Source organism: Rhopilema esculentum, chromosome 9, assembly GCF_057945365.1.
Source record: "Rhopilema esculentum isolate cy_ngs chromosome 9, ASM5794536v1, whole genome shotgun sequence".
Classification (NCBI taxonomy): Eukaryota; Metazoa; Cnidaria; class Scyphozoa; order Rhizostomeae; family Rhizostomatidae; genus Rhopilema; species Rhopilema esculentum.
This window is the reverse complement of record NC_142823.1, coordinates 5,472,524-5,484,805: the sequence shown is the minus strand read 5'-3', so window position 1 is coordinate 5,484,805 and position 12,282 is coordinate 5,472,524. Positions and strand designations below refer to the sequence as shown.

General features: G+C 36.2%; 1 protein-coding gene across 3 annotated transcripts in view; it reads left to right on the top strand.

Moving 5' to 3' along the window:
• The window catches only part of LOC135688758 (nuclear receptor-binding protein), a 37,138-nt gene extending 24,881 nt beyond the window's left edge, over positions 1 to 12,257 (top strand). For all 3 annotated transcript variants that reach the window (XM_065205741.2, XM_065205740.2, XM_065205739.2), the window contains 9 exons: positions 1,013 to 1,061; positions 3,192 to 3,279; positions 4,448 to 4,498; positions 4,867 to 4,944; positions 5,998 to 6,067; positions 6,695 to 6,748; positions 7,375 to 7,494; positions 8,812 to 8,892; positions 9,635 to 12,257. In XM_065205741.2, coding sequence (XP_065061813.1) covers positions 1,013 to 1,061; positions 3,192 to 3,279; positions 4,448 to 4,498; positions 4,867 to 4,944; positions 5,998 to 6,067; positions 6,695 to 6,748; positions 7,375 to 7,494; positions 8,812 to 8,862 — 561 coding nt within the window. In that variant the 3' untranslated portion in view covers positions 8,863 to 8,892; positions 9,635 to 12,257. The remainder of the gene's footprint in view (positions 1 to 1,012; positions 1,062 to 3,191; positions 3,280 to 4,447; positions 4,499 to 4,866; positions 4,945 to 5,997; positions 6,068 to 6,694; positions 6,749 to 7,374; positions 7,495 to 8,811; positions 8,893 to 9,634) is intronic.
• Positions 12,258 to 12,282: the final 25 nt, after the last annotated feature.

Below are 12,282 nucleotides of genomic sequence, written 5' to 3'. Positions count from 1 at the left end.
TACAGCTTCAATATGTATATTTAGATAACTTTATGCTGGGCATCAAACATAAGCAAACGAGATCTGGAAAATCTTGTTTTAAAAATCAAGACCAGAGTTAATTTGTCATGCAGGTTAGTTAGCAGTTTGCTGTTTTATTTGAATGGGTGGTCAGTTAGTTGTGTAATCCAATAAAAGGATTCTAGCAGACGTTGCTGGATTTTGCGATCGTCAGTTTTGATCTTAATTCAAGAGTTTTATCAGTTGTTAGCGAATAGCTTAATTAACTATGATCAAACCATGTGGTAGAAAGAAGTCAAAACGTTAGAGCTGCACGAAACCTGATCTTTAGGCATCACATTCTAGAGTATCAAACGTAAAAATAAGGTGGTGAGGTAAGAATTTTTGGAATTATGGAAAATGGCTTCCTTGGAGGGTGTGATGCCTCGCTGCTAGTTCAAGAGTTATACCTCCTTGTGGTGTACATTGATGTTTCCATAAGAAGATCAGACAATAGCAACAACGTCTTCATGCTTTCTTCCAACGCCAGGATTATCTTGATCACCGATGCCTTGCCTAGACATAATACAGACGTTCTTGAGGAAGTCTTGCTAATTGGTTGACGGTCGGGAAAAAAGGGGCTGCTATAGAGCTTAATTGATAGAGCTCTATAACTCAAAGAATAGATAACTAATTATATAACTAATAAAGCAATAATTAACAATTTGGAACTCAAAATGTTAGAGAATTTTAACTTTTGATGTTTGAAAAGAATTGTTTTTAAGAAAATGTTGCAGCCTTTTCTGAAGATAAAAACTTGAATAGAAATTCAAGGAACGGTCTACGGGTTTTCATGAGTCATCTTGCTGTATTTTGGTCTGAAGATTGATGACTTGAGAACCTGGCTACTTGTCTTTTGAAATAATTCGCTATTTTAATAGAAGAGTCGGAATTTCAAGTTTACAGTATTGTTTGATAAGTTTCTTGATGTCGTTTGCTGCCAGTTGGATGAGATTTGTTTCTTTATCTTTAGGTCTACTCATTAAAAGTTCTTACAGGACATCACATCGTGGATGAAAACAGTACGTATACCCTTTAAATAGAACATTACAGACATATACAGTAATCATTTCGACAAGATACAATCTATTTCTCCTTCACTGTGCTGTATTCTCAGTCTGCTAAATGCCAAGACGCAACGGAATTCACACTTGCAAGTACTTCTCTGCATGTTTACCTCTTTGGCACCCTGTGGTGCCTCTAAGGTTGATGCCATATTTAAAGACTCATTGCTAACAATGAGCCATTGCGCTACGCAGGCTTTCCGTAATGCATTTTTAGGCAGTCGAAAAATCGATTTGGGTCTAGCAAAAACTTCTATCGAATGGAGCTATGAAGTCGGAAATCACAGGAAAAGAAGGGCATCCTTGTCGTTCAGAAAAGCGAAGGTTGGTCTACTTAGTGAAATAACACTGAAGATTTAGGACGCAAAAAAGAGAGCGATATCGAATCGTATCAAATGCCATTTATTAACGAGCTATGAGTTTGCATCTTTCTTGCTGAATCAGATTGGACATGGAGGTTGACAACAGGCATCGTGTCATCGACTGTTGCCAGCTCTAAAACTGCCAAAACACGCCTTATTTATGTTCATCGAGATCAGATTCAAGATCGAGGCTAGAATCCCGAACGTGTACTCCGCAGGATTCGCTTGGGCGATTTGCCATGCACGCAAAGGCTCTACTATCACATTTCCTATCAATATTGTTTTTGGCCTTTTTAGAGGTTTCGATAAAAAAATGTTTAACATAATTTTGTTTATTGACTTCTGCATAAAAAGGCAGCACTTATTGGAAAATGCAATTATTATTCCTTTTTGCAGGATTAAGACAAGTTTTGAGATTGCCTTTTTTAAATTATAGAGTAAGAATTGATGACGTCATAAGTATCCAAAGAATTTTTTTTAAATTTTAGTAATATTATCTGAAAGGTTGTCATTAAATAGCCTAATGAGCCAATATCATTGTAATTTTGTATTCAGTATCCTTAAGGTCTTTCACTGGCCATATCGTAGCCAGTTTGCAACACATTGACCATATTGTGCATTGGGGTCCTGTCAGTTTTTACGATCAAAACTCCAATTGTCCAGAAATATATTTTTGACATCACCACTCTGCTATTCTACAAATCCATGTTGATTAGTGTAAGACCTTTGAAATTTGCAGAGTGTATTTTTTTGCCTTTCATACACCCAGAAGTAATCCTTTAAGGTTTATCCGCTTTTTGTAACGGAAATTCAAAATGAAAAACATCATTCTCTCTACGCCACCTACAGTTAACCCTCTACATTAGAATATCGTTTCAAAACAGCCTGAACGTTTCAAAAATCCTTTTTTAACTCTCCCTTTTCACCAGTCAATATTTTAATCGGTATTGATTTAATATTTGATAGACTTCCTTCGTGATTTTGTGGGTGTGTTTATTTGAATCTACGAAACGAGGAATAAGTTTGTGAAAATCTAAAGCCAAACAATACCAATTTAGAACGTCATTAAATCAATAATTACTGGTTTACCTAATCTTTTAATTCTATCTTAAAGGATTATGATTGTTGCATCATCTAGGATTACGTCATTTAAAATTCGTTTTGCTTCAATCTGAGAGTCTTAATTTGGAATCGTAGTCGCAATGAAATCTTATTGCTTAAGATTGTTGTCAAGAGACGCCGTTATGGGCAATAAAGATCAGCATAAAAGCCTAGATACGAAAACTAACCTGGACTCTTGAACAGTTGTATGCATTCAATTTCTGAACAGAAATCTTGGTAGTGCCTTTAAAGTTGACTTTTCTTTTTCCGGCAGTACCGAAAATGTACCGCTTGCCTATCTCTTTGGTGTTTTAATATATTCTTTTTGTTCAAATCTTATGGTTCTTCTAATCAAGGTTGTGGGAGGGGGAAGGACTGGAATTGCGAGACTTGGGAGAGGGTTGTTGGGGAACTGGGAAACGTACCCTATTTTACCCAAAACAACTACTTCCTACAACGTTCACCCTGGTGTAATGAGTTCACATCAATAGTTCATCTAATTCACATTTCTAGTTCATGTAATCTTAACTTATCTTATTTGAATTGTGTTCCGACGTGATGACGTAGTCAAAATTTAATGGGACCTGAACACCCCCCATTGATGCTAGATATTTTTGCTTTCTAGTAAACCATCCTGAGTCGGTGGATGAAGTGGAACCCGAGAAAGTGATGGCCGAAATCTGTCATCCTAATGGCGAAATCGTCGAGTGGAAGTTAGTGGGCTTCAATTATTATTTCTCGTTGATTTTGTGCTTCTAGTTCTTTGAAATTTCAAACGAGAAGAAGCACGATGGCAGACCATGACTTTTTGTGGCGTTGTTCAGTTTTACCTGACATCGTCTTCCTTCTACCTTATACTAACACGACAGCTTTATATCATACAACACACTAACACCGTATCAATGCTTCTCAACTGTAATACGCTTCAAAGGCAGGCAAAATTCTGCAAAAGAGAAGTCTTCGCTGTCTGTAGCCTTACATGGAGATAACTGCAAGTTTTGATATAACTTTGATCGCCTTTCCAGAGTAACATGCCATAGCTAGTCCTATTCGCACCTGATCGACTGATGATTATTGATTATTGATTAATGATTATTGATTAATGATTAATGATTAATGATTAATGATTAATGATTAATGATTAATGAATAATGATCGTATTAATTCAAGAACTTTAGTCACCCAAGCTTCTATTTTCTTTAAGAAGATAAATCATCTTTAATAAAGCTTAGAAAGTTATTCTTTTTCCAGTTTGTGGAAATTCAGTTGCTGGACACCACACTTTTTTTATAAGAACAATTTTATAAGAACACGGGCCTCAAAATTGGTCAAAAGTTAAGAACAGATTAAGAACAAGCCGAGGCTGAGCTACTGTAAAATGTAATTTTTAACAACATTTTATCTCAAAAACGGATTTTTAGCCATGTGTGAGTGTTTTTTCCGGTGAATATTCTAACTTGTCGGCAAATGAAGGTTGTCTCACTCACTTTGTTGGCAAATGAGGCCTGAACACCTCCTTAGAGCGAAAAAGCTAGCAATAGCACTGCTTACACCCTATTAATTTAAGAACAAATCAAGAACAATCCAGCCTCAGATTTTCGAAAAAAATTAAGAACAGTCAGCCTGAACTTAAATTTACTGGTTCTTATAAAAAAGAGTGTATTTCTCTTTATTGTACACACAAGAAATACAATTTGTGGCAACCTCCTTATGTTGATGTTATTGCGAAAGGCCTCCTTTTCTTTATCTTTCTCTTCAATTGTAGAAGCTTGACATAACCGCAAGTCTGATAACAATTCTGTGCAACCTGCATATTTGGTTAATAAGTTCAATTTATTTGAGCTTCGCCTCACGTGTTTCATCCTGATTTTGTCTCTTCAGGTATTCAAAAGTACAACCCCTTGAATTAGAGAAATTTCTAGAAGAATTGAGGTATGTTCTGATACGTTTTCAAGCGATGAATGTTTTCAATCTTGTATCTTGATATTGTCTAATGAGATTATGTTTAATCAGTAAATTACAAATTAACACAAATGCGTTTCTAACGAAGGCAAAGAAGGAAAGGGGCAAGAGCAGAATGCACTATTTTTGGAACGATTTCCTTCCATCATTAGAGCGTTTTGGGGAAAAATTGCACGAACCTTCAAAGGCTCAGCATAAATTTATATTCGAAGTAAAAAAATACGATAGCTCCGAAGACAATTTTTGGAACACAATTTTTACAATGGTTATTTCTGTCTGCTGTTTTTAAACCAGACTGACTTTTGTCATTTTCACATTTGTTCTTTTGTTCTTAACAGAATTGGCCTTTACCCTTTAACTGGTATGCAACATTCAAGAAGCAAAAAAGAAAGTCACCCTTTGCTAAACAGAACAAAGTATGTTTAATTCCATTGATTGAACTTGCTATCAAACCAATAAAGCATTGGTTTTGTTCAAGACCATATCGGCAACCTGGACCATTTTCATCGACTTAGAAAGATGTGTTTTCATTTATCTCCTCAATATATCGAGGCTAGCTGTGCCTACTAGAGGCTTTGTAATTTACTATTTGTACTTGTTCCAGACCACGTAGGTCTTCGTAACCTTTGTAATAACCGCAAAGCTGTATTAATCCAGGCTAACACGGTTTTAATACAGATTGAAAATCCTCAATTAAATGTCTTAAAGGAAAGGAGAATCTTGAAACTATTGTTTTATCAGCGCAAGTTTGGAAGCAATTTCTATGTTTACGGAAATGATACCACTGGTAGAAAATAAAGGTATAAATAAAGAGCAATGATCTGTAGAGGGCTTTAAAATATTATATGAGAATGAAAATAAAGGGAACCTCGCCAGAAGTGGCTTGGAAAGAGGCAAACATTTTGAAACATGTTACGAAAGTGTACCATGAAAAGTTTCTTGAGAAGTAGTCTTTCTAGCCTTCCGAACTATTTGAGGAGTGGTCACTGCTGCGAGTTGAACCGAAAGTTGCACTTCCTGCACGCCGCTGTAGAAGCTTTATTGCCGTCACTGATTCAAGTAAAATGCAAGCTGTGTTCCCCAACATTTGTTTTCAAAGTACTGTAATTCCTCGAAACATTCCCCTGGGGGTTATTAAACTTGATAGTTTATAGATGGGGGCTTATTCGAAAGGGAGGCTTATTCCAAGGGGAAGCTAACACGAAGGGTGCGCTTTTAAAAATCATCTCCAAGTTCCTTTAAAAATTGGTTTTATAGCTTTTTCACGAATTTAAAGCTTATTTCGTTTCCACTTTCATTTAACAACCCTTTCTAAAATATCAAGCCAAATTTAAAGCAAAGAAAATTTTGACTAAATATTTTTTTGCAAGAAGCCAGACATTTGTTTAAAGGGGTAAAGAATTGATGTCACTCTTGAACCAGTTATTCTTAAAAAATTTTTCTTTGAAGTGGCTTATTTCTATTTTAAGAGCGGAAATTCCAATCCGAGAAGAGGTCGGATCAACGCCGAGTCCGGAACCAGAGGAGGAGACACGAGCAGTGAGTAATATATGTTTTAGGAAGGCAATCTGTAGCATTTCGTAATGTCATTGGAACGTTTGTTGATCGATACACGCATGAAGTACCACGTGCAGGGAGGGTCTAAGAAGGGTAAAGAAAGACTAGCTCTAAAAATATATCTTGATGAAATTATTTCTTTGCCACTTCGAACACGACAATGAAAAACTGTTTTAGGTGCTGATATTTGCATACACCAGCATATATGGCTTTCTCAGGACTATAAAGGGATGCTCAGCTAAAAGTGTGCACATAAATAATGCATGAAAAACATCAGTCTCGTTTCATTTGAAAATACATTCAGGTTTATTTATCGAATGCCAGCACAAATTTTGATACCATACGTAAACAATCTAGTCCAGCATTTTATGCGTCTTATGAGCCATGATTTTGTGCAAAATATACGGCAATTTCCGCATGAGAAGTTGACGAAGTCTTATCATAAGCTTTTAATTACTTACAATCTACAACATCGCTTTTAACTTTATATCGTTTAACTCCATGATTTATAACGCCAAATTTGTATTTGATTGCTGTTCAAAAATCTCTCTTTGCATGCGGTAAATCACTGAATGCTTTGTGTAAAGCGAAATTTTTCATCCCTTTTAGGTAGTTAATATGCAATGCAGCGTCATAACGTCAGAAGAAGCAGCTACCAAGCAGGTAATTTGCAGTTTCGTCATCGATGATGTTGCTCATAATCATAATCATAATCTACTTCATTAACATCACTATTTGTAACATCATGCCATCATGATTATCACCTGCCGTCATTAAATGTCGTCACAGTCATCATCAGTACTCGTTATTATTGTCATAAATCGTCATAAATCGTCATATTTCATTATAATTTGTCCTTAATCATGATATATCATCATACATCTTTATAAATCGTCACAAATCATCATAAATCGTCATAAATTACCGTAAATCGTCTTCAACTGCCATATAGCATTATATATTGTCATAAATTTACATAAATCGTCATAGATCATCATAAATCTTTCTTAACTGCCATATACCATCATATATTGTCATATATCGTAATAATCTGTCCTCAGCTATCATCATTGTTCGTCATGAATCTTCATAGATCGTCATAGATCATCGTGAATCTTCCACAACCGCCATATGTCATCATATATCGTCATAAATCATCATAAATCATCATTAATTGTCCTCAACTGCCATATATCATCATAAGTCGTTATAAATCATCATAAATTTTCCTTTACCGCCTAGACCATCATATATAGTCATAAACCATCATAAAATATTTCAAATTTTAGATGACACTTCTACTAAAATTTGAAGATAGAATGAATCGACAGCTCACCTGTGAGGTGCAATTTGGCGAGAAGTCAGAAGAATTAGCGGATGAATTAGTTAGATATGGCTTCATCAATGGAGTGAGTTTCTTTACACGCACTAAGACATCTTTTCTTAAGTTTCTCTCTTTTTTACTAGACCAGATAATTTTTGCCGAGGCAGGATGTTCTCATTGTTATGGATAATTTTAGCTTCTAAAACAATTAAATTGAAGTTTGCATGGCAATTTTTAGTAGCACAGTCGATTAATTGGTACCGTCTTTTTTGTTTTTCTTTCCTTTTTCTTTTTTTGCCAAATTAAACTTCGGTGCTCTTACAAAGTGTATCCTTATAAAAAAGATGGTCAAATTTGTGTTTGGTATTTTCAGTATTAAAAAGGTAAAAACTGGATGACTGCACAGCTATTAATATCCTGCTTATTATACTCCTTGTTACAAGATCTTTTGTGTAGTGTATTTCTCTTTGACTGCACTCCTCCTTTTTATCATATTCATTAAGTAAATATGCATATAAACGTGTCATCAGTAATGATAAGATTCAATGTTTTGTTACCTATTTATATCCTTTTTTATATACACATACTTGTTAAGAACACTGTGGCTCAATTTGCAAAAAAACACCGTAAAAACGTGCTGATTCTTAGCTAAAAAAATTGAAGAAGAAAAAACAAAATGTCAATTATTAAAGGGTTCGAGGGAACCTGTTGGCTTGAGTTTTTTCTAATGACCAATTTAAAAGCAGGTTCTAGTTAGACTAATCTCATGTCAGATTTTTTGTCTGTGCACTTGAGAAAATGGGTTTGTAGCAATGGTCGATTTGTCGTCTCTTGCTTGGAGTCCAATGGTTTAGACGAGTAACGCGCCCATCCCCCCCTCCCTAAGCATTTCGTATCGCCTACGCCCATGCACAGTCATAGAGATATGGACACAAAATTATGGGTGCAGCTAACGTACGTGTTACATGGTGTCTGGCTCATAGCCAACACTTCAGTTCAATAGAGCGAGCATAGAAAAAATACCTGATTTGATATTGACAGTTGCGACATGAAAATCGAAGTTTTAAAAGCTACCCTGTTGCATTTGGGCGCAAAGCCTGATTGTTTCGATTGTAAACTAGCATCGACTTTGTCTACAAAAACCAGCATTAACAAACGTTTCCGGAGAGTTGCAGTTCCTTGCTTTTTTACTTCTGCGAAATTATTTTGTGGCTATCAAATTGATTAAGATGGTAAAAGAAATCTGAGACGAGGCCTGATTTTCTTACCACTACATTTTCATTTCCGATGGTGAGTAATTTGTGGTGACATCACTTTCTTTTGGTTCCTTTGTTTGACGTATACTGGCTAATCATTATAGTATTTTATTCAATATTGATAAGTTTGTATCATTTTATTCTAGGCTGATCGAATAAAAGTTTCAGAATTAATCAATGAAAATCTGCAATGGTGAATTCAAAAAAGTATATAGATATATAAAAATGTAAGTTGCTAGTACTTTTTTAAATTGATTTTAATCAATCTACAGGTCATTTACTTCCTGCGTAAGGCAGAGCGTCCAATTTGTTAAATGCCCAACCCGCCAATACCATTAATATTATTATCATCTATTTATTTAAAGTAGGCATATAAAGATAGCTACAAAATAAAAGCTAATTCAAGCCTACTACAAAGTAATACATACTACAAAATAAAAATACATATATATCTATCATGAGGAATAATATAGATTATAAATTCTTAATACCTGGTTCAGATTCAAAGCATCCCCAGAAAGCCCCCAGAACCCCTTGCAAACGAAGTTTCTCATACTATTCAAAGTTCATTTGTTTGTGTGATTACCTTCATTGCCCCAGTGCACACATTGGTAAGACTCCGGGCAATCGTTTTTCTCAAATCCCATAGCATCTTCAAAATTTGGTTTGGGATGCTTGACAGGCACACCGGAGCCGGATGGGCTGGGGGTGCTGGGGGAAGATGCTTGGGGCTTTAGCCATGCCCCCACTTTTTTGTTCGAGTATGATATTGATGTTGTGGCATCAAAGAGAATTGATGTTGGAAAAACAACCATAAAATTGCAAATCCGTCTAGTGCCCCCTCCCACCTCAAAATGTGCTCCGACGTCCCTGCTCAAAAGTCAATAAAACCTGTATCTTATATCCTTTTGACTTAACCAAGACAAATTTAGAAAATTGGCCTTACAGAACTACCGTGTTCTTTTTCAGGTTTCTGCTCTTTTTGTGGAACAGAATAGTTAGAGTGCATTGTGAATGCACAGACTATAAAACCAATTCTAAGAAATGCGGATACACCACAATGCATTTTTGTGATTCCTGAATTGACGATATTGGGACAAATTCAGACGAACCAGAAGCTATTCAAACAAGCCATGTCTCTCTGTCCTCATTTCCTTCTTTAAATGAAACATTTTAATCATCACTAAATTGGATACATTTTGATTACCAGTGATGCTTGTTAGAAACTGAATCACCCAAAAGATTTCAAGAATGCGCTATCAAGACTACACATCCCCGTCGTTGTGAACACAGAGCAACCCCTATCGATGTTTGGGTTAGATATAGTAAGGGGGATGGCTCACTCATCAGAATACTTCCTTTATTTACTGTATACCTTAATTGTTATCTATAGGACGGTGTTTTCACACGTTCCTATTGACAAGTGAACCGCTCTTTAGATTTGTCTCCAGATTATAAGTTTTTCTGTACCGATTGTTAGAAGGGAGTTGCCTAGAGACAGTAGAGTACCATTTCCTTTCATCAAAGGAGTTGCCTAGAGACAGTAGGGGGCCATTTTCTATCATTATGTTCTCACACCCCTCAATTTGTTGACCCATATTTTAAAAAGTTAGCAACCACATTTAGCGAAGAAGGCTCTTTTGTAAAAAGCTACCCAGAGCTTAACAATTTGTTTTACTTTCTGGCTATGCCAGTAAATCCTTTGTACCATTTTTGTTCCTTCTTTGGCGCTGCTCGCTAGAAAATTCAGATCATGATGGAATCAGTGCTGATGAAATTATGACACCTTGATAGGTTTCTTATTCTCCAGGACTGTCGCTATAGGTGTGGGGTGTGACACCCCTCTCGAAAAACATTCCGTGGCGAAAGCGAAGAGTTTTTCGCCATCAAGGGGTGCTTAGTCAGCAAATGTTCAAACTTGTCGGCAAATAATTGATGGCCCATCCACTTTGTCGGGAAATGGGACCTGGAAACCGTCTTTAAGCACCATAGCTAGCGACGGGCCTGAATTATTACAATAATAAAAATGAGAAAGTTTGTTACGCATAAACGTTTTTGCTAGTTTAAATTGTATATAAATCGTACTCGTTTTTCTTTCCTGTGGTTAGAGTAGTTAAATAAGCTCTTCTGATATTAAAAAGACGAATTCAAAAGGTACATCTATAGTGTCCTTCTACAAGCAGTCTAGGCCCTTAGCCCACGATGATTGGCCATTCCACCGTCCTAAGAAAAACCATTTTCGGCAAACGTTAAATAACTATGGACAACGGCGCGGCAAAAAGGGGGCGGGCTATTTAAAGTCAGGCTGCTATTTTTATTGCAAAGCAGAACATGGTTTCACAAGGCGGTCTTAAGATTTTTCGTCCCCTTCCCCCAGTTTTTGGGATATCTCTGCTATTAAAGTACTTGTGTACCAACTTTAAATAGGGGATGCATGCTACTCGACAAGTTGGACTTAACAAGCATGCTATTCGACAAGTACAAATATATAAGACTTTAACAGAATTTCCAGATAGCCCAAATTCAAGATAGCCCAAATTATTATTGAGAAACTGGTAGATAGCAGCAGATAAATTGATCTGATATTGAAAAAAGCTGACAGTGATAAGAGAATTGACAATCTGTGTGCAAGGAGAATTCTTCGAAACCAAGATCAATGCAGCATTGTTTAGGGGCGATGAGCCCCCAAATATTTTGAAGCATTTAACTGGCTGCCCACAGTTTGGAATTGGCGGCAAGGGCTCTTTTCTCTGAAATCTCATACACTATTTGCAAGAGTGAACTGCTCTTCGATTAGCACTTGGTATTGAAAGGTAATGTGTCCATATAAAAGGACTGCGTATACCCAACTTGTCAAGCCACCCATCAAATAACGGTTTGCGATTGGTTAGTATTCTTGCGATGCAAAACTGCTCACATGAAAAGCTAACCTCGCAGCAGGATAAATAAACAGAACGACTGTAATGGCTGGGACGATGACATGAAAAATCACATGTTTCTAAAAACCCCCGCAGAGTTGTTTGCTTTAGCTAGACACATTACCTTTAAGAAACTGTAAAAACTTTTTTGGTAATATAAAACGTAAGACCGAAATAAAAAACAATTTACTTTTGAGAATGTCGAGAATTAAGAAATTTTGTGGCATTCCATCATGATGACTGGCTGGTTGGCATAGAAAATAGAGTCTCGGATACTAAAAAATACACTTCCTTCATCTACGCATAGCATTAGAACTAAAGAAAATCTCTTCACAGAAGTGTCACAAGAATTTGAATATGATAGAATCATTGATGAACTGAAGCGAAGAAAATCCTTCCAACGTGTGTCTCTTGGGAAATTTCTTAGCGTGAAAAAATTGAAAAAGGATGCCAGCGTTAAAATTTATGGCGTCATATTTAAGAAATTCCTAAGAAACAACGGGTGTTGAAATTTCCAAAAAGTTAGGAAACCAGAGTACTCAAGTTCAATCTTGTTTTTACTTCTGAGTCTACTTTGCTTCCGGGTGAGAATGTTAGGGTAACAGTAATCCCAAAATCCCCTTTTGGGTGATCGCATCTACTGTTATATATAATCACGTATGGAATTTAATTTCCTTTCTTGCACTGGCGCACCCAAAT